The 26339-nt window shown below is 38.2% G+C and overlaps 1 protein-coding gene across 23 annotated transcripts in view; it reads right to left on the reverse strand.

The window, feature by feature from the left end:
- The window catches only part of PPP2R5E (protein phosphatase 2 regulatory subunit B'epsilon), a 169879-nt gene that overhangs the window by 31530 nt on the left and 112010 nt on the right, over positions 1-26339 (reverse strand). For 14 of the 23 annotated variants that reach the window (XR_014059402.1, XR_014059401.1, XM_081509837.1 and 11 more), the window contains 7 exons: positions 24180-24272; positions 8255-8385; positions 8004-8063; positions 6564-6672; positions 5071-5124; positions 4917-4967; positions 3138-3257 (listed from right to left, as the gene is read on the reverse strand). Coding sequence is in view for 21 of the 23 variants with exons in the window: in XM_081509837.1 (XP_081365963.1) it covers positions 3138-3257; positions 4917-4967; positions 5071-5124; positions 6564-6672; positions 8004-8063; positions 8255-8385; positions 24180-24272 (618 nt within the window). In the remaining 2 variants the exon portion in view is untranslated. Of the gene's footprint in view, positions 1-3133; positions 3258-4916; positions 4968-5070; positions 5125-6563; positions 6673-8003; positions 8064-8254; positions 8386-24179; positions 24273-26339 lie in introns of all 23 variants that reach the window. The other 9 variants (XM_081509839.1, XM_081509835.1, XM_081509838.1 and 6 more) reach the window with 1 other exon arrangement.

Consider the following 26339-nt stretch of genomic DNA (forward strand, 5'->3'; position numbering starts at 1 on the left):
AGAGAGAAAAAGACAAAGATAAAACAAAATTATAACCTCTTCAAAAAGAGTATTTTAAGACTATTTTAATATCATTCAAACAAGTATAAAATTAAGTATTAATCACACTTTACATTTTTGTGGGTTTAAAATCTTTCACAAAGTTCCAAACTGGTTAATCAATTTGGGGAAGAAAAGACCTGCTACCTGCTTATTTTTATTCTCTTTTAACACATTTATTCTCCTGATTTCACATTTTCCCTACATAGCTCACAAGCATCAGACACCTTTACCCTGCTTCCAAATGCCATGCTGTTTCCCCACCATTTTAATTCCTTTCCTGGCTCACCTCTTTCATCCCACACACTTCAGATCAACCACAGGGCCCAGCATGCCGCTGGCCTTCAGTCAATAGCTGCTGTAGAAAACGCAGCTGCCCATCCCTGCAGAACAGGCGCATTTGCTAAACACTTCCTTTGGCCAGAGACTGTGCCCAGCCTGCAGGCAGAATGTGTCACCCTTACCACCAACCGAGGAGTGGGAACCACTGTACAAACGAGGGCACTGAGGTTCAGAGAGATGGGGAACCTGGCTACAGTCACACTGCTTGTCAGTGGTAACTGAGACATGAGTTAAGTGCCCAGACTCCTTCCAGAGTTCATTTCTAGTCCCCTCCTTTGAACTGGGTAAGCCAGGAGGAAGTCACTCAGTTTCGGACTTAGGGATACTGGCTATATGTACACGCACTTGCTATCTCAGACCTCTTTTTTCTGACTGCCACATTTACCAACTGACTCTCTGAATTCAAACGAATGCTTCAAAGAAAACCTAAAAAATCTAAAAAGCAATCTAAGATAACAATAATAATTCAAGTAAACCAAAGTCTCAAAAAAAAAAAAACCCCCCAAAACACTAAAAACTCTAAGAGTAGTTATATGGGGAAAGGAAAAGAGTTGCTTCTTTCATTTACACAGATTAAGAAATTATGCTTCATTTAAATATATTTGATAAATCTGTCCCCACCCCCTGCACAAAATTCATTTGCTGAAGCCCTAACCTCTAGTGTGAGCGCATCTGGAGATAGGAGGTAATTAAGGTTAAATGAGGTCATATGGGTGAGGCCCTAATCACATAGGCTTGGTGACCTTCTATGAAGAGGAAGCGAGAGATTTGCTTTTTTCCTCAAGCATGCAGCAAGGAAAGGCCATGCGAAGACACAGTGAGAAGATGCACATGCCAGAAAGAACCCTCCCAGCAGCAGATCATGCTAGCACTCTGATCTCAGACTTCCAGCCTATAGACTATGAGAAATCAATTACTATCATTTAAGCCACGCAGACAGACAGATATGTACTCAAGTCATGTCCAACTCTTTGTGACCCCATGGACTGTAGCCTACCAGGCTCCTCTGTCCACGAGGTTTTCGAGGCAAAAATACTGGAGTGGGTTGCCGTGCCCATCTCCAGAGGGATCTTCCCAACCCAGGGATCGAACCCGTGTCTCTTGCATCTCCTGCATTGACAGGTGGATTCTTTACCACTAGCGCCACCTGGGAAGCACTATGGAAGTCTGCTGTGGTCTAAATGTTTGTGTCCTCCAAAACTCCTACACTGAGATCTTAACCTCCAAAGATGATGGAATTAGTGCCTTTTCAGAGAGACCCCCGAGAGCTCCCTAGCCCCTTCTACTATGTGAGAATACAGCAAGAAGTCTGTGACCCAAAAAAGAGCCTTCACCCACACATGCTGCCACCCTGATCTCAGACTGCCAGCCCCTGGGACTCTGAGAAAAGTTTTCTGTTGTTTATAAGCCACCCAGTCTGTGGTATTTTGTTAAGTAGCCCTAAGACACAGCCCCAGTGGGTTAAGACACTCTGTCTCCCTTTGATGCTTCTGAGCTTCACTTGAGTCTAAGTCTTCCTGATAATGATCATTTGGAAAGAGATTCCTGCTCTTTGCCCCCCACTACCCCCAAACACATAATAAAAACTGAAAACTAAGGTAAACAATCCAAGTATTTGAGTACCATAGACCATGTGTAATATGTAAAACATCTACAAACAGTCCTGTGTTTTTAAAGAAATCTAGACATGTATCATATCATCTGAATGTGATGGTTCATGGAATGGTTTCTATTTTTTTTTTTTCTTGGCTCTGTGGTACAACTGCAAGGTTGTCATTAGATTACTGACTTGACATACTAAAGATGTCTTTAGGTCAAAAATTAGAACAACAACAGCCAGTGTCTCTAACTATGCAAGATAATAACAGCTCAGAGGGAAGTCTACCATCAAGTCCATCATGCTAGCAGTGGGGCTTTGTGCTGCCAACTGCAATCTCAACAATCTCTTCCAATCAAGAGGCAGTATATAACGAGTGAATTCTCTAGGTCTGTGATTTGGACCTTTGATGAGATAGCCAAATTAGAAAACCTAATGTGTTTCACCCAGGATTACCTTCTTCTCTCCAGTGTGGGTCCCACAGCACAACTAAAATGGTCCCAGTGGAGAAAAGGGTTGCCCAGGCTCACCTTCCCTGTAATCTCTCAGAGTGGCCACAAGGAGGCAGACTGGTGCCACAGGAAGGTCACAGGCTTTCACAAGATGCTATGCCATGTGACTCCTCACTCCCTCTTAACTTGGGAACTTCAACAAATCATTTTCTGAACCTCCTTTTTCTCATCTAGAAAGTGGAGGGGGGGAGCCTCATAGGATAATCTGAAGTTCAGGAGTAACGTATGTGAAACATCTAATACAGTAAAGAAGATCAGCATTCTTTTTTTCTTAAGCTTTATTCACTGTTCTCTCTTACACACCATAGGAGCCCTACCTGTCCACCTCTTATTCAGCCCTTTTATTTGAGACAAGTTCTTGTACCACTCTGAAGGTCAGTGTTTACATCTGTAAAAATCATAATGCCCTGCCTGCAGAGTGGTCATGAGAATTCAAGTTACTGGACAGAAAGCACCATCACAGTGGCTGTCATGTAGCAAGAGTTCACGATAAAGGTGGTGATTATCTAAAGTATTATCGTATGAAAAAAGTCAATAAAAACAACAGGTAGCTAGTGTCCATTACATTTCTTTCAATAGAAATAAAACTTGACCAAAATAATACATGTTGTACAAACCACTCTGGCTCGTGCCCTCTTTTTACTAACCTGAAAATGGGGGCTAGACACACACTTGGCGATTTGTTTAAACAAAGGTTCTTGGATTTTAACAAATTGCGAAGGTTCAATCACATCCAGTATTTCTTCCAGTTCCCCAAGGAACATGACCTAGAAGTACATGCAAAACACCAAGTGTCAGGTGCTTGATTAAAAAATCCATATGGACAATGAGGAAAACAAGAGTTTTGCACGGTTTTAATATAATGAAAATGTATGCATAAAATCGAACATGAACAAATCAGAATCTAACTTATGTTAGATGTTTATTTCATAAGAAATTCACCGGAGGGTACTTGTTAAGAACAAATTTCCTACAGCATTGAAGATGTGATTCTATTTACTTTGGAAAAACTACTTTTTGTGCTACATCTATTACATAGAGCAGGGGGTGTTTATATACTGCAGCAGGGCCCTGGGAAACGGGACTGTCCCTGTGGGGCCTGCCTCTCCTCCTCCATATTTTTAAAACGGTGGGCGAGTGGCCCTCTTGCATGATGGACAAAGTCCACAGCGGCACATGCAGATATTTGCCAAACATTTACAGTCCGTGCTGTGAGCTAGGTGCTCCTCTAGGAGACACCAGTTCATAGAACATACAAAGTGAGAGACACACCAATGAGCAGATTCAGTCATGGACAGACACCACTTTAAACTCCTCAGCACACGCTGGCCCATTCTCCATGTTTACACGTAGTATGTAGACACTTGCTTGCTACTGAGCACAATGAATCTCGTGGCCTCAGTACCATGTGCTTCCAAAACCAGAGCTTTTAGGTCACAAAATGGAGCCAAATCAATAGTACAGTCACTTGTTTTAAATATAATGGAAAACTGACAAAAAAATAAAAACCATTTTCCTAGTTAGGTATGAAGAAATGACTGCCTAGAAAAAAATTAAGTATGCAATTAAAATATGAAAAATGATCTTTTCGTATCTTAAGATGCATCTGGGTAGCAATGAATTATTTAATTTTACCTAACAGGTATTAAGAAATTAGAAGAGTTTCTGAAAATGTGTAAAGTAGGGCTTTGGCGAATTGAAGCTGATTCGAGAAGGAGGGTGTTTCCATCAAAAGTGAAATATAGCTGAGCCTTGCCATTTGTTAAGAAACATTCTGAATTTCTTCTAAAATACTCTCCAAATATAAAACCAACTGCTGACCTTTGTTTCTGGGCCCTTTTCCACATGGTTTCTAACCTTTCAGAAAAGGTGGTGTAGATCTGTTGCTCAGCTACGTTCACTTCACAAAGAGACTCGCTTCCGCCACAACCTCACACTGCACATGCCCAGTGAGGCCTTGGCAATAGCACAAATGATTATAAATCAGAGATTTCCAGGGCCACTTGTGAACAGCTGAAACTAAAGGTCTGCAATATATTTTAAGATTGTGCATAGTAAGATCTCACCCACATGATGCTTTAAAGTGGGTATCTGGGCAGGTTGCTACAGCATCTATCAACAGTGACAGCAAAACCTCCTACTCTGTAGTTGGTCACTAGGAAGCGGACATCAGTGAGCAGACCAGGATAAAAACCCAGGGTGCAGGAATCGGGGGGGCGGGCTCTGGCCTAATCACCTAAACTTAGTGTACCCAGGAAGGCTACTTAACCCCTAACTATCAATTTCATAACTAGTAAAATGAGAATATTTACAGTCCTGTCTTATTCTGAGTTACCATGAGGATTAGCTAAGATAATGCATCTTTAAAGATGCCTATTATCTCAGTGCTCTAGTAAGCTATTAACACAATGACACTGAACACTTACCTCTTTTTGACTACATGTTTTGGGCCAAAATTTCATTAATCCCCTAATAACCTAAAGTGAAAAGGAGAAAAACAAATTGCACTTAATTTTTCTTATATACTCCATGAAAAGTGGCTTTTCTGAAGTTTTTTAAAATTATGGAAAAAATACTTACTGGTTCTGTGAGTGAAGGATCTTTCTCCAGAAACTGTACTATGCAATATGCCAGCTGGAAAAACAAGCAAACACAAGACAAAATTAGAAATTCTATATACTCAGGGCTCAAAGATGTATTATTAAAAAGCCCTAAAAAGCTTCCAGAGTCTGGTTTGAATAACTTCACATTCATTTTAAAAAATAAAATATATATAAAAAAAACAAGAAGCTACTTTTTCAAGCCAAAGATTGACACTAATAAGGCACCAGGGAAGTTTTTTTAAAAAGAACTTTGGGACATGAAGTAGTCAATTAATGAAAAGCAGAGGTGAAATACCACATCCAGTATATTCTGAAAGTATCTCATCTACATAGAGTTTGAGCTACATCTCATGGGTTTCTTTTCTCTTTGTTGGAACATTAACAATATAGGGTTTTATTGTGGTTCCAGAAGAGTCCTATCTGAGAAGCAGGCACTTAACTGAAAACATTGCTGACCACCTGAAATGGTACATGCAGTTGAAATAGTTTCATGGAAAGATTTAAAAGGTTGTACCTGCCATGGATAGAACCCTGAATAAACACGAAGAGTTCTACACCTGATGCTAACTCATCAAGGTAAGAATTTTTCTAAATGATCATGAAGTGTGATATCCTATTTCAAAAACTCAAAGCAAGATTAGCAATGGGGCTCGGAAAGATTCTTGGACAAGAAATTCACTCTTGTGAAACATTTTGATGGTGTTCTAAATTAGAAGCATATGGACTAATTTTTCCTCGAAACACACTATTTCACATTTAAAGAGGAACACTACTCTGGAAGATGTGTTGCATTTTTATGAAAATTCAAAACATTCCCATTACGGGGAAGGGGCATGTCAGAGGTTTGAAATGCTAAAATTAAAATGCCATGATGTCATGTACCTACCTCCTAGTGACATGCTTACCATGCAAGGCAGTGTTAGCAGGGAAATTAGAATGGAGGGACTAGACAGGGTATGCTTTTTAAAGTAACGGAGGCTAAAGTGAAAATATTGATTGATTTTGTTTTCTTGTGAGAGTGTTATTTGTATAGAGAAGGTGAGAAAGAAACAGTGAATGAATTAGAAGAGGGGGTAAAAAGGGCAAGGACAGACTAACACAAGATGAGGATGGGCTAAAAGATTTGAGAACATTCCAAAATGATTACATACATCCAAAGATCTAAATCCGAAAAGCCCATATACATGTTTATCACATGCAACCCGCTGAATATATGATTGTGAACTTGGGCAACTATCTAAGTTCTCTCTGTAAGATGAGATGATTAAGCAACTGCTGTTCCCATTTAAGAAATAATTCCCATGATTCTCCTATACACAGGCAAATATATACACATTTTATTTGCTTTGGGGAATATTTTTAACTTTCACAAGCCTTTTGTTTGTTTAAATTAAGTAAATAACAAGAACAACAAAACACTGGGTTTACACACTTTATTTTGCTTCCAAAAGTAGCTGTACAAAATTCTACCTGGGCATGGAAAAGTGATAAGCTCCTGACAGTGTGTAAAGGGATCAACACTTTCACCAGGAACTGTTTGTGTTCTGCCTTAAGAGGTAAAGCAAAGCCATTGATAATACTAGGAAAAAGAAAAGAGACATGAATTAGTGATGTTATTACCACAACAAGCTAAACTGAGATGCTGTTCTTGTGAGATCAGGCTATATCTTAATCAGTTTATGTTTGATCCAGAACAAACCAAAACCCAGCCCAGTGGCATTCAAGTCCTCTCAGTTGCTTTCAAGACTATCTTTAAGCAGAAAGAGAATTTAAAAGAAGGAAATTTGCTTCTGATCTCCCAGCAAAGGCTCTTGAGCTCTTACACTTAGATGCATAGTTCCCAAAAGCTTTTGTATCAACAACTTTTTTTTTTCCCTTCCCTCTTATCCTTCCCCAAATAATCGCCGGCCTGGTTCACTGATGACCCTTTCCATTTCCAAACAGTGTTCCTTTCCATCCCTGAAATCTGCTCATGCCAAGAATACCCTAGGGTATAAAGCCCACCACTGGGAAGTCCTAAAGGAAACCAAGTGACTCCACCTTCTCTCTCCCCTCATATTAGGAGAAGAGACTAAGTAATCACATTGTCCAGCTACATTAGACCCCCTTGTGTGTGGAAACCCAACAACAGCCGTCTCTCCTAAATTCATTTCAATACTCCAGGCAGCAGTTGCTCAAGAACTACACCTGGTACATGGACCCTTTGAAAATGGCAATCTTTCTAATTTTTTTTAAAATAATGTATTTGTTTATTTTTGGCTGTGCTGGGTCTTCCTTGCTGTGTGCAGGATTTCTCTAGTTGTAAGCAGGGGCTACTCTTGGTTGCAGTGCACAGCTTCTCTTTGTGGTGGCTTCTCTTGTTGCGGAACACAGGCTTTAGGGTGTGCAGGCCTCAGTACTTGTGGCTCGGGGGCTCAGTAGTAGCAGCTTGTGGGCTCTACAGCGTGGGCTCCGTAGTTGTGGCACACAGGCTTTAGCCGCCCCCATCACGTGAATCTTCCCAGACCAGATCACATCCATGTCCCCTGCACTGGCAGGCAGATTCTTAGCCACCGTGCCATCAGGGATGTCCCTCTAATTTATTATAAACCTGCTTTCGAAAATTATGGCAGAGAAACGAAACTGGTAAGAAGAAGATGTTTGAGTAACTGGTCTGACAGTGATTAGATGAATAACGAATAAACTGTTGGCTCTTTCTGTCATTGCAAAATAATTAGCAATGCATAATTATGAAAAAAGGGGAACACAAAACTGTGTTTTGTAGAGTCAGTTGGGAAACATGCTATAAGCACAAATGAGACCTGATGTACATACAGCAGGGGTCTGGGGCAGCATCTCCCCGTGCCACCTGACCCTAACCATCACAACAACATTCACCTGAGATGAGCAATGAGCTAAAAATGTGCTCACCTTCCTAATATTTCCAGCAGTTCAGCTACACCATTGAAGTGTTCTGTTTCATAAACAAACCTAAAAAGAGAGAGGAAAGAAAAGGGGAGAGAAGGGAAGAAGAGGAGAGAAAAGAGAAAGAAAAAGAGAAAAAGTCAGTACCCTAAGTTAAAATATTTGAGGTTTACTTATTAATACTTCTATAAAACCATCAACTTTAAAAAAAATAAAAAAAAAAAACCATCAACTTTGCCTCTCCTCCCTCCACTTACCTTAGAAAAATATTGTTAATCTGTTTTCGGATAAATGCTCTAAGACCAAGAAACTTGCCATAAATTCTGTGTAAGACTGTTTTTAAGTAGTCCCGTTCCCGAGGGTCTTCGCTGTCAAACAGCTCCAAAAGCTGTTGTAAATAAAAGATAGTGTAGCTGTCAAAAGTGGTTTCAGCAAAGGATTTAGAAATTGTGCCACTTGTTATTTAAAATCTCTTCCTTCCTTCTTCAAAACATTATTAAAAATCTATTATGTGACAAGCATAGCGCTAGTCTTTGGGAATGCAGCGATAAGTCAGTCAGACAAGGGGCTCATACTCTACAGAGAAGAGATGCACAAAAAGAACAATAATCAGAACAGTAATTATAATATTGGGTAACACACATACAGCACTTAGTACGATCAGCAGGCAATTTTCTAAACAACCTACTTACATTAATACTCCTTATAAGGTAGTCTTATTCCCATTTTACAGAAGAGGAAATTTGGGCACAAAGATGAGAAGTGGTAGAACTATAATTTGAACCCAAGCAGTCGGGACCCTAGAGTCCATTATTTCAATCACCACACTTTTGTGGCATAAGCCACCTACTGAGCTTATGTTTTAAAGATACAGCTAGGCTTTCAGCTCTCCCAGAGCATACAAGTAAATTGAGATAACCTAAACCAAAGCAAACATAAAAAAGTTCCCAAGAACACTGGCAACATTCTCTTCTGAGATGCTGGATCTTATTACATGGGTATGTTCACTTTATAAATACTCACTGATGTGAACATTTATGATTTCCGTATGTATGTTATACATGAATAACATTTTTCAAGCTTCCAATCATTTATAATCTAAAGGCAATAACTGAATCCTGATAAGATCATATTCTATCAGAATTGAAAACATATGCCAACACAAAAACTTGCACATGAATGTACACTGCAGCTTGATTCATGACAGCCAAAAAGTAAAATAACCCAAATACCCATCAACTGCTGCAAAGTATGCTACCGTGGAATATTGTGCAGCCATGAAAAGGAATGATGTACTGAAATGCGTTACCACATGGATATGCCTCTCAAACATCATGCCAAGCAAAAAGAGCCAGACATAAAAGGGCCACATACTGTATGATTTCATTGAAATATCCAGAATAGGCAAATCCGTAGAGACAGAAAGTAGAACGAGTGACCACTAAAGAGTATGTCATTTGTTTTAGAAATGATAGAAAGTGTTCTGCAATTATATGGCAGTGATGATTAAACTCTGTAGAATATAGTAAACATTAAATTATAAACTTTAAAAGGCTGAATTTTACAGTATATGAATCATATCTCAGTGAGCCTGCCTTTTTTTTTTTTAATGATAATAGGAAGGTTCCTCTACCTGAAGAACAAACTTGGAGACTGGTTTGAATTTTACTGAATTCTTCATACCTTCATTATCATTGCAGTAAAACAGAACTCATAGTTCTAATGTTAACTTTATAGCAAAACATTTCATGAGCATATAGACACCATACAAATGAATGCAGACTACCCTAATTACAAAAAAAAAAGCTGTCAAGACACACTAAAACATGATTTCAGGTGATTAAAGACTGAGGCTGGGAATGACAGCAGAAGAACTTGGTGGGCAGTAATCAAATAAATTATCTACTTTTGTTTGAACAAAAGAGTTACTGGCCAAAAAAAAGCACAAACTAAAGAACAGTCTTCAAAATTGGGCAGTGAGACAGACAAAATTTTTGACTGTATAATGTCATCTATCCATCCATTCAAAAATTGAATATTTCAAATGAGCATGTCGCCAGCCACTGGGCAGTGTCAGGGACAAAATGATGAGCAATACAGACACTTGCTTTTACAGAACCTAGTGTAATGAGGAATTCATGGAAATAAACACCATGGCAAGTGACTCCGGATACTAGATAAATACACAGCAGCAACATCTACTCTATTTGGGAGAAGTGGAGTGATCAGGTAAGACTTCTACACGATGTGACATCCATGAAGAAATTAGGAGCCAGAGGTGAAGAAAGTGTTCATGGCAGATTCAATAGTACATACATTCGCCTGCAGCCTATCCAAATAGAAGATGTGGTTAAAATACCTGCCATCTCTCTGCCTACTTAGTCATACAATCAACCATCCAGTCAATCAATCAATCTCTGCATATACCAGGGACAGCGACCATCTCCTTTGCTGGGTGCATGCACGCACGCGTGCACACATACATACATACACACACACACACACACACACAAACCTGGACCCCACAGGAAAGCAATGAGAAAGTCAACTACACATTTCCACAGGAAACAGTGAAAGAAAGATGTGAACCATATGGGCAAAAAAGGCCCCATGGGTTCATTATTTCTTACCTCTACCTGCAGAAAATGACAGATTTCTAACTGACCCATTCCATTCCGTGTTAACGGAAATAATTAACTTTTGAGTTCAATTTTTTAATTTGGTTTCTATTTTTAAGTGTTGTAAAAAGGCTTAATGAGTAATTTGTAACTAACACAGGAGAAGGTTTGAGGGGGTGTAATGCTAGCAAAACTTGAATCAACCATGCTTATATATTGTTAATCTGATGGACACATAATAATTAAACAAAAATTATTTAACTAAAGTGTTTTCATTAGGCCCTCTAAGAAAATGTATTACCAGGCATCTAACCTGAGCCAGTCTTAAAGGCACAAATAATATATATATACACTATGTTCTTTGAGAAAGATGAATTATAGTATACAAACTACTTTTCTGTGGTGCTATAGAATACACTCAATGATTTCATGATATATGAGGCAAAAGAAAAGGTAGAATCGTGTGTAGACCCAAAAAGAAGGGAGTGGGATGAGTTTTAATTTCCAAAACCAAGTAATCTTTGTGTGCATAGTCATATATAAACTCCAAATACTCCCCACAAAAAAAGCAATGAAAAATATAATCCAGCATCTGTAAATGCCTAGGTAGACTGTGCTCTCTACAATGTAACAGGCAACTTGTTGTCAGAGAAATGAAGCTGGAGAGTTTCCAAGGTGATTACAGAGCAAAGACAGACCTGTCAACATGCTGTCTCCTACTTTGCAAAACCAGCCATCCTGAAGTTGACAGACAGAGATAACTGCCCAGTGACTTAGCCCAACAACCTCCTTTGAACCTCATCATAAATCTACAGTGAAATGTAAAGGACAAATTGAAAAAGGTAGTCAGGGTCTGTCAGTTAGACTAGAGGGGTTGAACCTCTCTCAAACACTCCCTGAAATGAGAGTAAAGGAATAAAAATGCAAGAAATCCATGGGGCAGAGAGGGCTGGGGAGCAGATCAGACAAATCTGCACATCTCTCAGAGATGGAAAGTGGATGGCAAGGGGTAACTATCTTGGGTTTCCTCTTTCTCCACTCTGCTAAGTGTTTTTCCATCCTGCTAGCAGGGAGGGAAGCCAACAAGAAGCAAGCCAATTCACACCAGAGAACCCTTAAAAGGCATAAGAATTGAAGGCACCAGATATATTTGATGGCAAGGTTGTGAGGAGCTAGAAACAGGAGAACTGATTGAAAGTTTGGAGGAAGAGTAACAAGATCTCCCAGATCCTCCGTCCCATGCAGTTTACTGAAGATTTACACTCAAGGCCTGGAGAGAATAAATGAACAAGTCTCTAGTCTGTTGCTAGGAGCTGGACACGACTGAGCAACTTCACTTTCACTTTTCACTTTCATGCATTGGAGAAGGAAATGGCAACCCACTCCAGTATTCTTGCCTGGAGAATCCCAGGGACGGGGGAGCCTGGTGCCGTCTATGGGGTCGCACAGAGTCGGACACGAATGAAGCGACGCAGCAGCGGCAGCAGCAAGACACTTATTGAAAACAACAGGATTTAATAAAATTCTGTATGCTGAAGAGCATTATCTTTGCTAGGCCCTTCCCTGACTAAGCTCTCAGTTCCGACTGAGGCAGGAGGTTAAAAAGTTCCTTATGGGGGAAATGGACAGTCTCAAGAGGAAACAGCTACAGATACACTAATATCTGAAGGTTTCTCAATTAAACAGCGAGGCCTCTGCCCAAGGTGCCAAGTGTTTCCCACTTGTGCGAGTGTGTACACATGCACGCATGCACACACATACACACACACACACACACATAGAGATTCTAAGAGGTCTTTTTTTAAAACTAACATGTTAACTATGAATATAGGGCTTCCCTGGTGGCTCAGTTGTAAAGAACACCTGACTGCCAACGCAGGAGATGCAGGTTTGATCTCTGGGTTGGGAAGATCCCCTGCAGAAGGAAATGGCAACCCAGTCCAGTATTCCTTCCTGGGAAATCCCATGGAGAGAGGAGCCTGGTGGGCCACAGTCCACAAGGTCACAAAAGAGTTGGACACAACTTAGCAGCTAAACAACAACTACGAATATAGTTTAAGATCCCCGAAGACTAACATAAAAGATACAGAACACACCCCCCCAAAAAAAATCATAAAGAATTCAGAGTAAACAATGCAAGAGTGGAAAAAACTGGAAATGAATCTATAACATCCTCAAAATAAACAAATCGACTAGATCTTTGAAACAAAAACAGAATGCTATTACAGATGACTATTCAAGAAATAAAATAGCACACTTGGAAATTCAAGATGCAACAGAAATAAAAATTTCAGAAGGTCTGGCGCATTAAAGTGAGCTAATCTAGCTTGAAAGTATAACCAAATGATAGAGTATACAGAAGAAAGAAGATAAGAAAACTAGCAGATCAAAATGTCAATCAAGTTATGTGGGCAGAATAAAGACATTTTCAGAGAAGCAGGTATCAAAAAATGTACATACCATTCATGCTTTCCTCGGAAGCATCTAGAGGATGTAGCCCACCAAAATGAAAGGAAACGAAGCAAGTAAAGACACAGTCAGAAAAGGGGCAAAGGGAAGTCCCAGGATGGCCACTGTGGACACAGCCTAAAGTGTCAACTAGAGCAGGATGACTTGGGCTCCAGGAAGAAGGCTTCCAAGGGAAATACAAAAACAAAAGACTTGTTATCAGTGTGGGCCAGACTAAGAGCTGTGCGACACTCTCACAGAACTAATGAATGAACTAATGATCCCTACATAAGGAAGCAAACGAGTGAAAAATCAGGTAACTACTAATTCTAGGGGTTTAAAAAAAAAAAACACCTACAAAAAAACAAATGTCATTTTGGCATAATGTGTGCCTTTGATCTGCACAACATGTACACAGTCATGTTGTTTGACTGTAAAATACTACAATTTGATTTAATTAAAATTTCTGACTGTACTGGAAAGATGGAGAGGAGGGAGATATAGAGGCAGACATGTAACAGCTTATAGTAGGAAAAGATTTTAAACAATCAAGAAACAGCATTAAGAATGCTATTTAGAAGTACTGAGATACATACGAGGAAACAGCTACTTGAATGTGGTTACTTCCAGGGAATGAGACTCTGGGTTCTGGAAGGATCAAGCAGGAGTTGCTATTTTTCTTTATAAAATGTGTGAGCAAAAGACTTGAAACAAAAAGCCCATTATCCTCTTCTGCAATAAAGAAGCAACTGCCCAGCTTTATTTCATGTAAAGAAAGAGTAAATAATCAATGAAATTAGTATTCTAAATGTTTTAAACCTAACTAAAAGTAGATCTCTACATGTCAGGCTATACTTAAGCTATTCTGCTACGTTGCTCCTTGGAAGAAAAGCTATGACAAACCTAAACAGCATGTTAAAAAGCAGAGACATTACTCTGCCAACAAATGTCTGTATAGTCAAAGCTATGGTTTTTCCAGTAGTCATGTATGGATGTAAGAGTTGGACCATAAAGAAGGCTGAACGCAGACGAACCGATGCTTTTGAGTTGTGGTGTTGGACTACAAGAAGAATCCTTTGGACTACAAGGAGATCAAGCCAATCAATCCTAAAGGAAATCAACCCTGAATATTCATTAGAAGGACTGATGCTGAAGCTGTAACTCCAATACTTTGGCCACCTGATGCAAAGAGCTGATTCATCAGAAAAGACCCTGATGCTGGGAAAGATTGAAGGCAGGAGGAGAAGGGGAAGACAGAGGATGAGATGGTTGGATGGCATCACTGACTCAATGGACATGAGTTTGAGCAAAGCTCCAGGAGATGGTGAAGGACAGGGAAGCCTGGCGTGCTGCAGTCCATGGGGTTGCAAGGAGTCCGACACGACTGAGTGACTGAACAACAAATTCTGCTACATGAAAAAATACTATCTTCCTAATACCTTCACCTCAATCAAGTAAAAATGCACCTGGAGAAAAGAGCCAAGAACCAAGAACCAAGAGCCAGCGGCAGCCTGACTCCCGTGTATCATAACAACTCAAGAGGACCAACATATGAAATGAACTGACTATGGGGCAGCCAATGTGCAAGCACAGTGGGCACAAGCTTACATCATAAGCTTCTAGCAATTCTGACTTCAGGAACTTTGTAACTCAGTATAAAAATTTCAAAGGTATAAGTCATACAAACATGAACAACTCCACCAAGTCAAATGCTTTTTTTCCCTCCTAATTTCAGCATTTTTCCTACAAAGTAGAGAAGTCCATTCTTTCTCCCTTAAGCATTCATCCTGACTCAAGAAAACCCTGCGATTTAAAATTTTAAGATAACCAATTTGGTCGGCATTTCAAGAAAGAATGGTTATGCTACATAATGATGCACTTAGTGGGATACAGACAGGGACTAATTTGTGCGCCCAGTGCAAAATGAAAACGCCTTACTCCTTGTTCAAAAAGTGTTAAGAATTTCAAGACAGCAACAGCAAAGCATTAAACCATGAACAAGTGCTTTCTAAGCACAGGGCCCTCTGCCCCACCATGAGTTGCATCCCCACCAAGCTGGCTTTGGATGCAGGAGTCAGAGCAGTAAAGCCCTTTTTTAAAATTTCTGAGCTACAGGTTGGACAGATGAGATGGGGTAATTTACTGTTCATTGGTAATGGCTATCTGATAAAATTCCTGGTAGAAATAAACTCTCAAGTTTTATTTGCTAAAGACTCTGAGAGAGAAATGTAAACATTTTGACACACTCAAGGAACTTGTTTGGAAAATATTCTTTGTATTAGGGCTGAGATTCAAGGTTTGTGAATTTTATTTCACGTTAGAATCTAAAATTTTTTCACAAGTTGCTTTTATGTTGTGTCCAATTTGTCTTCAGTTTTTAAAACACAATAACAAAAGATCACTATCAAGGACAGGCTGGAAGATTTGCATAATTTGCATGAAAATTACAGCACATTTCAGCTAAATATAACTGCACATGTGAAGAACAAGTTATTAGCCAGCCATCTCCAACAGTACATATGTTTATGGAGATACTTTAATAGTATGTCTCTTAGCAACCACTGACTACTTTTCAGACTTGCAGAGTGGTTGAAAGCAGTCTTTAGAAATTCACTACTCAATTCCTGCCATAATAATCCACCCAGTGAAATAATTCAAGGTTTGGCGATTCATTTTTGGTCTTGGGGATGCAAAGTCTCATAAACGAACCATTTGCCCAACTAACGCAGATGAAATTTATCTTTATTGGGAACAGACAAGGTTGTTTCATAAGTCTAGGCAAGCCTACACACTTATAGCTTAAGTTACCTAAGTCTAAAATCAACATTACCCTGGACACAAGTGCGCTATGTAATCAATCTTCTATCTTTGAAGTCTCTGACAGCTTCCTTATGTAAAGACTTAAATTAAGTACATAACAAATGCTAAAGGTTATGTAAACCTAGATTTAACAAAAATTAGTATGAAATTTAAGCTAGTTAATACATCATTCTGAGTACGTCAAGGCTATATATTGTCACTGTTTATTTAACCTCTATACAGAGTACATCATGCGAAATATAAGGCTGGATGAATCACAACCTGGAATCAAGACTGCCAAGAGAGATATCAACAACCTCAGATATGCAGATGATACCACTCTAATGGCAGAAAGCAAAGAGGAACTAAAGAGCCTCGGAAGGAAGGTGATAGAGGAGAGTGAAAAAGCTGGTTTAAAACTCAATATGAAAAAAAAATAAGATCATGGCATAAGGTCCTATCACTTCATGGCAAATAGATGAGGAAAAAATGGAAATGGTGGCAGATTTTATTTTCTTGGACTGCAAAATCACTGTGGATGGTCATTGCAGTCATGAAATTAAGACACTTGCTCCTTGGAAGAAAATCTGTGACAAGCCTCAACAGCATATTTAAAAACAGAGACATCACTTTGCCAACAAAGATGCACATAGTCAAAGCTGTGGTTTTTCTAGTAGTCGTTTACAGACATGAGAGTTGAACCTCAGAGCAGACTGAGTGCCAAAGAATGGATGCTTTCGACTTATGGTGCAGGAGAAGACTCCTGAGAGTCCCTTGAACAGCAAGAAGATCAAACCAGTCAATCCTAAAGGAAATCAACCCTGAATATTCATTGGAAGGACTGGTGCTAAAGCTGAAGCTCCAACACTTTGGCTACCAGATTCGAAGAGCCAACTCACTAGAAAAAGACCCTGATGCAGGGAAAGAGTGAGGGTATGAGGAGAAGGGAGCAACAGAGCATGAGATGGTTGCATGGCATCACTGATGCAATGGACATCAGTCTGAGCAAACTCCGGGAGATAGTGAAAGACAGGGAAGCCTGGTGTGCAGCAGTCCACAGGGTCACAAAGAGTTGGACACAACTTAGCCACTGAACAACATAAGTCCTTTCTGAAATAAAAAACAGCAAACCTTTCAAAGGTACAAGTCACAGATAGTTCTGACTGGCCCATACAAAAATCTAGACTTCCAGATTTTCCTAAAAAAATCAAAAGAACCTAGCAACACTTGGCCCACTTAGCAATTAGCCAACAGTTGACCGGAATAGACTGGCAGCAGGGTCCAAGCTCTCTGGGTCACCACTGTTTTCATCAACTCCTCTCTGTCAAACCCAGACTACTACATTATATATCACTTGTCTGGCCTCTGTGAAGATTGGAATGTGCTTTCCCTGGTTCTCACATACTGACAAGCACATGTTCCTGGCACTAAACATTTACTTCTAACACTGATTGAAGAAATCAGCTGGTGAAGTGGAAATGATAAGAATTCAAAGGTAAGAGACCATATTAAACATCTTAAAAAAAAAAAAAAAAAAAAGCCAACAGCCAGAGAAGAACCATACAAGTAGAGTCCAAAGGGCTTTTTGATTTTTTAGACTGGTAAAAGTTAGATCTCAAAAAATTGATAACATGCTATGTGAGACATGACAGACTAATATATAACTTTGGGGAGTGAGACTGTTCCAGCAAATAATGACAAAGAAACTTCTCAAAACAAGAGGTGATTCTAACAAAAACAGTAGTGACAGCAGCAGTATAACATTTACTGTATAGTTACAATGATCAGAAATTGTTCTCCATACTTACACATGAATATACTTATTAAATCTACACAACAACCTTGTAATTACTACCATATTATGGATATTTTGGATCTACTTTCCAGAGGAGGAAACTGAGGCACAGAGCGGTTATATAATTTGCCCAAGGTCAGGCACTAAAAAATAGCAGAGTCTGCATCCAAACCTCTCTATACAGTTAACCACTAATCTATTTTGCTTCCTGCTGAGGAATTATCAATTAAAAAAGAGTTATTGAAAGAGGCTTTTGAGGAAACACAAGAAGCTTTCTGCTGAGATTCAGACTTTAAAAGGACATACACAAAAGATAAAAGGATGGACACATAAAAAATGTTAAGTGTAAAAGAATGGCCCAGTCTTATATAAGTAGTCTTAGGAAAGTTAATGCACAGAATCAGCTGACGTTTATGAAAAATGCAAGTTAATTACAACATACATGTTCATACTTTAAAACGAAAAAATAGAGAAATACAAAAATTAAAAAGTAAAGATCATCATACATAATCTGACACCCTACTAGATAATTAACAAAAATGTACTGTATCTCCTTTCACACTTTTTATTGCATAGACAAATAATCTTTTTCTCTAAGATAACAGACTCAGGTTCAAAATATTTTACTGTTCCACTTAAAAACAGACCCTGTGTAACTCTCATTCTTTTTACTCAGTGATCTATATTTTGTTAAATGAATGTCCATTTTATTGAACTAACCTCCTACTGAGGAACTTTTGAATTGTTTCCAATTTTCTAATAATCATTAACAATGATGCATTCAATATCCCTGTATATTTTGCTTTGTATACATATCTGTTTCTCATGGAATTGCTCAGTCACAATCTGCATCAACAGAATACCATCAGATCTCCTCTTCAGAGCATTATACCAATTTAATATATAGGTATGTAGGTACCTATCTATTCATTTGTGCATTTTTATGAGTTTTATGGCATACAGGGGATCTTCCCAACTCAGGGATCGAACCCAGGTCTCCCACATTGCAGGTGGATTCTTTACCATCTGAGCCACCAGGGAAGGCCTAACAAGAAAAAGTCTTTTCTACCCAAATCTCTATTATGTTCTAGTCTCCTGTACCCATACCATACTTTTATAATTAATGTACCTTTATAGTATGTTTTAATGTCTAATAAAGTATCATTACTTTCCTTTTTCAAAAATGTTTTATTTCATGAACTCTGAAATTTTCAAGTAAAGAAACCACTGAAATTTTGGGATTCCCAGGTGGTGCTAGTGGTAAAGAACCCACCTGCCAATGCAGAATACATAAGAGATGTGGGTTTGAACCCTGGGTTGGGAAGATCCCTTGGAGGAGGTCATGGCAACCCACTGCAGTATTCTTGCCTGGAGAATCCCATGGACAGATGAGCCTGGTAGGCTACAGTCCACAGGGTCGCACAGAGTTGTACATGACTGAAGTGACGTAGCACACACACACAAACACACAAACTAAAATTTTAATTAGAAGTGCACTAAATGTGCAGATTAATCTGGAGATTCTATGGACACATTTTTGATGGCAAGTCTTTCCACCCAGGAATGTTACATTTCTGCATTTATACAAGCCTTCTTTGCAAATTTTTATTATAAGTTTCACATAAATTTTAAAATTATTTCAAAAAGTAGAAATTATAGAACTAATATTGGAATCAAGAAAAACAAAATATTCTGACAAAGTGGACAGGTAATATAATGGGGATATGAAAACAGGAATTCATATTTAATGAGCAAATATGAGGCCTCATATATGATACTAGCAGACATTTATATGTCATATTATTTTACCATCGTAACAGCCTACTACTTTGTTTTAACTTGCTATAAGAGAGATGACTGTCATTGTCATCTTACTGAAGAAAACACAGGCTCAGAATAGTCAATAATCTGCCCAAGTTTTCAGTACCTACTTAATATTGAAGGTAGGGAGCCTGTGTTTGTATCTGTATTGCCAATTCAATTAAGAAAATCTAACAGCTGTCAGTTTGCGGTATATTCTATTTTACTGAACATTATCTCACTTATTCCATTATCCCTATGTCATGAATGAGGAAATCCATGCTTGGTAGCAAGTATATTAACTTGCTGAAAGTTACACTGCAAAGTAGGCAGAAAAGCCAGAGTTTGAATACAGTTTCTTCTTATGCCACAGTCATATTCTCAGCTCCTACAATATAAGTAGATACACAGGAGAGTCAGGGTTCAAATCCACAGCTTTCTAGCTTTCTTTCCATTATATCATGCTAAAATAGCCCAACTCTTATTTTGCTTTAGGGGATGGAGGAATCAGAGACTGTAAAGAATCTAGCTAGCTGCTACCAAAAGTGTAAATCTTGTAACTAGAATAAATTATGTCTAACTGAATAAAAAATGTTCTGCATTAAGATCACCAAAACTCACTGAGATCTTTGAGAATTCACAGAGAATAAGATATCTGCTCAAAGAAAAGGAATAAGGTGAGTGTCATTCTAATTTGCAAAAGGGAAAATTCTGAGGGTTCCCATGTCACAAGAGAAACAGACTAGAACCAGGCTGCAGCATGCGAGTCCGTGGGGTAGAGAAAAGTGAGAGTGTGCAAAATGAATGAGCTGACAATAGAGCACAGACATACAAAGGACCTGCCAGCTCAAGGACGGTTAAGGCATGGTGGTCAAAGGAAGAGGGAGGTAGGGTGGGACAGGGGATAATAGGACAGAATCTCAGCAACAATGCCTCAAGCTCCAAAAGGCTCACCATTGCCAGAAGGTCCCAGGTTGGGACCAAAGGTTCAAGGAAGGAATCTCAGAAGAAGCAGGTAGAGGGTCGAGTCCCTTCTCCGAGAAGGTACTGGGCAAACTTAGGGAAGGAAAAGGAACAGGAGGCCAATTGTACAGGTTACCAACATGAACGAACAGGGTAATATGGAAGATGGGACTCGATAGGCAATGGGAGCTCATCTCTAACATGATGCAATGGTTTGAGTCACATGACTACATTCAAGTACCACTCAGTGGTCACGTTTGATCAGGGATCAAACCCAAGTCCTAGGCAGTGAGAGCTCAGGAGTCCTAACCACTGGACCACCAGAGAATTCCAGCATTCCTTTTAACGATAAAGTCCAAGGTCCATAGAGGAAGGGAATCCTGTAAGCATGAAGTCCTGGCTTTTACCATTGCATTGGACAAAATTTCTCTCTGACTCTCCTTATAAACAAAAATTTGGAATCAGAGGAGGATGAAATTCTAAAGTCGATTTCTAACTGGCTCAAGGATGGAATTCAAAGACTGTTGATTAGTGAATCTGTGCTAAAATAAAGGGAAGTTGCTAAAGGCACGACACAGGCTTCTATCCTCCATCCTGGCTAGTTTAACAATTTTAATCAGTGGCTCAATAAAGCCAATAGCTGGCATATTTAGAAAGTCACAAATGTGATACAGATGGAAGGCAGAGTGAAAAAGGTTGATGACAGAATCAAGACCCAGAAAGACTTCAGAAGGCTGGAGAGATAAGATATTCCATAGGAATATATGTCAGATCCTATATCAAGATAAAAAAGCTAACTGCAAAATGAACAAGAACAAGGGAAAATGAAAATGGGTTTATGACCAAATGCATGAAACTAAATTGGAAATCAGTCAATTATGGCTGCTGGTGGGGGCGGTGGGGGGAATGATAGGAAAAAGGGATAGTTAAGGAGTTTGGGATGGACATCTGCACACTGCTATATTTAAAATGGATAACCAACAAGGACCTACTGTATAACACATGGAACTCTCTGCTCAACGCTATGTGGCAGCCTGAATGGGAAGGGAGTTTGGGGAGACTGGATACATGTATAAGTAAGACTGACTCCCTTCACTGTCCACCTGAACTATCACAACACTGTTAACTGGCTATACCCCAATATTAAAAAAGTTAAAAAAAAAAAAAAAGTCAGTTAAGACCATAAGCTTATTAACCTAATTAACAGTGTCATAGAACAGCAAGAAGAGCTAATGAGATGTCTCCTTTAAGAATCCTAGCATCCAGACAAGGAATGCAGACCCCGACTCTAAGTTCCATTGGACTGACTGAGCTCAGAGCTCTGTGTTCAGACATAGATGTCATCCTTGAAGACAAAAGGACACATGTCGAAGACTTCAAAAACTTAACAAATGAGACAGATACTAAGGACTCAGTCTAGAGCAGAGAACGTATACTGACAGCTGGAAGGCTAGATCCATGAAGCAGATGGCTTTAATTCATTCTGAATAGGATTTTAAAACTATCAGAAAATTTCACCATAAAAACAAATTTGGGAGAAAAAAATTTCTCTTGGAAAAAAACATTATCTAGCAAGAACTGATGAAAGAGGTATAGTCAATGCTGCCTTCAGTAACAGCTGGTCTGCCTCCTATTGTCTGACTCTAGCCCCTAGACTATTTTAAATGAGCCTACAAGCACCTGAGTTTTAGAGAAACTGCTGCTTTAGAGAAAAAGAGGTGAGAGGTAAACACAAAAGCTGTGTTCTAGGACCTGAAAGGTTATGCCTGGGCTAGTGATACACTAAGGGACTCTACTGAAGAAATAAGGCCAAAGGCATATGAGGTATAGGGAGATTCAACATAAAAAACAACTTTCTAACAAAAATGGAAGAACCTGCCTAAGTATGTGGCCCTTCCTCACTGAAAAAGAGCAAGCAGAGGTTACCCCTCATCAGGGTCTCAAAGGAAACTGATTCAATGGGTAAAGAATACAAGAGATAAACCAAAACGTCTTCTAAGTCTGGGTTTCTCTGATGTTTTAATTTTAGGAGCTTTATTATCATCAGCATCATCGACCATGGAGAGCACACTGACTAGGCCCTGCCTGTTTTTCATGTAAGAAAAGCACTGGCTTTCATAGTAAGATTGCAGGATTTACTGTTTCCATGTCAACTAAACAGTGTTTACTGTTGAATAATTATCTGATCCTCTTGGGTGCTTTAATTCACCATAAATGTAAGAGAACCTTATCATTTCGTCCGTGTTGAGAGATGGGGGCTACTCCTGCCCTGAAGTCATTCCAAGTTATAGTGAAGGGAATCACAAGGAGGCATCATGGTATAAGAGACAGAAAACCTGAATAGGACATGTGTGTGGGAAATCTGGTTAACTTTTTTAGACCTCAAATTTATTCATCTACAAAATGGGCATAAAACTTAGTCATACCTGCTTTAGATTACTGTATATATCAAATTAAATAACGCATATAAAGGTTTCCCTGACAATTATACAGTGCTGTAGAAGTGCAAGGATACAATACAAACACAGATCTGTTATGTTTTGGTTTTTGTTCTGCCTGAAATGCATTTTACCTCCTTGGGATAAGGATCTGGACCAATCTACCCATTGCCCAGTGAACCAGCAATCTACTTAGTTATCTACCTCTCTAAATCTACCTCTCTAAATATGAAATGCTGGGAAAGATTGAAGGCAGAAGGGGACAACACAGGACAAAATGGTTGGATGGCATCACCAACTTAATGGACATGAGTTTGAGCAGGCTCTGGGAGATGGTGAAGGACAGGGAAGCCCGGCATGCTACACAGTCCATGGGGTTGCAGAGTTGGACACGACTGAGCGACTGAACAACAATAAATATCAAATCTCACTTTTCCAAAACTTCTCAGCCTCCTATGTCCAGAGTTCTAAAAGTATTAATTTAAGAAAGGGGAATGAGGTCATCACTTGGGTCATCAACCTTTATCCAGTAAGACATAGAAGATCAATTTCCTGCCAAAGCAATGTTTTAAATTTGAAGTTCTGCATATTGACTCACTAGGAGATACTTATTTTTTTCTACATAAGGCATTTCATTAATCACTTAGAAAGAAGCTACAACAATCCACACACCAGTTGGCTCAAGTATCCATTTTTACAGATGACTGTCAACAAGAGCACCATAAACGTACTCCAGGTCTGGAGTAAACAGATATGATCCATAATTATAAAATGTAAAATGACATTCAAGAAAAATATGTAGGTACACTGAGAAGTTCCAAACAGATAGGTGAGAGTTAATCTCTTCAAGGGACTCTTAACAGTGTTAACCTATGCTACTTCCTAGCTATGAAAGCTTACTAGTACCCTGACTTTGATTACTTATTAAAAGCTTACTTATGCTCTAGACCATGCCTACTCAGTTTTAACAGATGTATGAAATAGTTTAAAATCCTTATGCAAATAGAAGTTTTCAAATTATATAAAGGATCACAAACGAGTTATATAAATGAAATTCCTTTATAATTACATTTTAAGAAAGAAAATTGCAAGGATTCAGGCATTAGCATTCCTTGTTGTTTAAAATGTAATTAATTTCCAGTACAATAAATTAAAGAGGTACCTATTACTTTTAATGGGCAATAATAAACTTATGTGTATATATTTGTTTACAGGGTGATATAACTGTCACTGTAAGATTTTTTAACAAACATCTACAGCAAATGAGATAAAGTGTTATCAACTAAAAAACAAATACACACAATGATAAGAATATACTTACCTGTAATACAAATTTCTGATCTATGTATTTTTTGGCAATGCTGGGCTGGAATTCTTGGCTTTCCAAAAACCGTATGAAAAACTCATATACAAGCTGCAAGAAATGGATTATTGTTAATTTCAAACTATAATTCACTGAGAACAGTATTAAAAACCATAAAAAGCTCTAATACTAAAACTGACGAGGGAATGTATGGCAAAATAAATACAATATTGTAAAGTTAAAAAATAGATAAACAAACTAATTAAAAAAATTAAAATAAAACTGACAAGGGGTTTAGTGTGTTTTAATATCAATCAACTAGCAGTGCTAGCCTTTCTTGCAGCTCACAGTTGCTATTATGATTTTTAGCTTTTTAAACTTATAATCTGAAAACACAGCCTAAGAAAGCAAATAAAAACCTCCCCAAATCTCATCATTCAGAGTTAACTACTGTTAACATTTTAATGTATAAAACTCCCAATTTTTTCTATACCTCTACAACATATCAATGTACTATAAATATATATATGTATGTGTGTATATATATTTCCACATACACATATATAATATAGTTTTCAAACTATTTTTACCATCTAAACAATATATTGTGGTCAATTTGTGCTAACAATATCTATGCCACCATTCTTAGTAGCCAGAAGCACAGTCCACTATAGATAATTTATAATGAATAATTCCATTATTCATAATTACTTTAACCAATATCCTCTGCTTAGACATGTAAATAGTTCTTAAATTACTACTCTATTAAATTACACCACAATGTACCTTTCATAACATACATCAGTGTGCACTTGTTCAATTATTTCATGAGAAAATATTTCTAAAGGGGAATCGTTAGATCAAAAGATATCAAACATGTCAGGATTATCAACATTCATTACTAATTTCCTTTCAGAAAGTTTATGGAAATGTACGCTCCTCTAGCAACAACAACAACAACAATATATGAGTGTGTCAGGATGTTCTCATCTGCAAAGAGTAAGAATATTATCATCCACAGAGTCAACCTCAAATAACTTCTGATAAACGGTGGGCGATCACTGTTTACATGCTTTGCAAAATAAACCTATATTAGAGTATACACTAAATCCTGGTGTAGCACATATACAACAGTATGTTGAAACCAGAACTTTCGAGAGACAGATACTGGGTTGAAAACCTAGCTCTACCCCTTACTGTGTAACCCTAGTCTGTTGGTTCAACTGTACAATGTGAATGATAATCCCTAAGATTAAATGTGATAATATATACATAAAGCCCCTGCACAGTGGCTAACACATACCACTACTGTCATTACTGCTTAAAACAGGATTCTCACACTTTTTAGTCTCACTCCTTTATAATGAAAAATTACTGAAGACTACAAAACGCTTTTGTTTACATGAGATACAGAAGTAGAAATAAACACAAAAATTTTAATATATTTTTATTTATTTTGTAAATATATTACATAATTATAAAATCATATTTATTTTAATGTATTTATTATTCAGAACAATAAAACACATCACATGTTAACATAACTAATATATTTTTGTGAAAAACAACTTTATTTTTCAAAAAAGTTACTAAGAAAAGGTATATTGTTTTTTGTTTTTATAAATCTCTTTAATGGCATATTAGAAGACAGATTCTTATCTGCCTCTATCTTCAAGGTGTTAGAGTATGTTGCTTTGGTTAAAGTATATCAAGAAAATCAATCTATACACAAACTTACTGTTGTGAAAAAGAGAGAGTACTTTCAGTTTTTTTTTTTTTTACATAATTGTGGATACTCTTTGATACTACACTAGAACAACAGTCATTTCTTAAAGCTGCAGTTGAGAATCTGAAACCATATCAACGGATTTTTCACAATTCCAATCATCTACCTTGCACTTTGGATGATATTTACCCATGCACGGTTACTTAACATCATTCATTGGTCAACTGGAAAATAATGGTTCACTGAGTTACTGCAAATGTTGACACATTTTATTACACAGTATCAATAAAAGTCACATTCCTTAATATCTGCAATTTTTTTTTTTAAGTCTTTAAGCTTTGGGGAGCTATTAAGCTCAAAGTGACAGACAAAGGTTTGGTTTAAAAAAAGATACAAATTTTCCAAAAGACAGACACAAGTTTTCCAAAATTCTGATTCTAAATTTTGCTTGT

Source organism: Giraffa tippelskirchi, chromosome 7, assembly GCF_054371585.1.
Source record: "Giraffa tippelskirchi isolate mGirTip1 chromosome 7, T2T-mGirTip1v1.2.pri, whole genome shotgun sequence".
Taxonomy (NCBI): domain Eukaryota; kingdom Metazoa; phylum Chordata; class Mammalia; order Artiodactyla; family Giraffidae; genus Giraffa; species Giraffa tippelskirchi.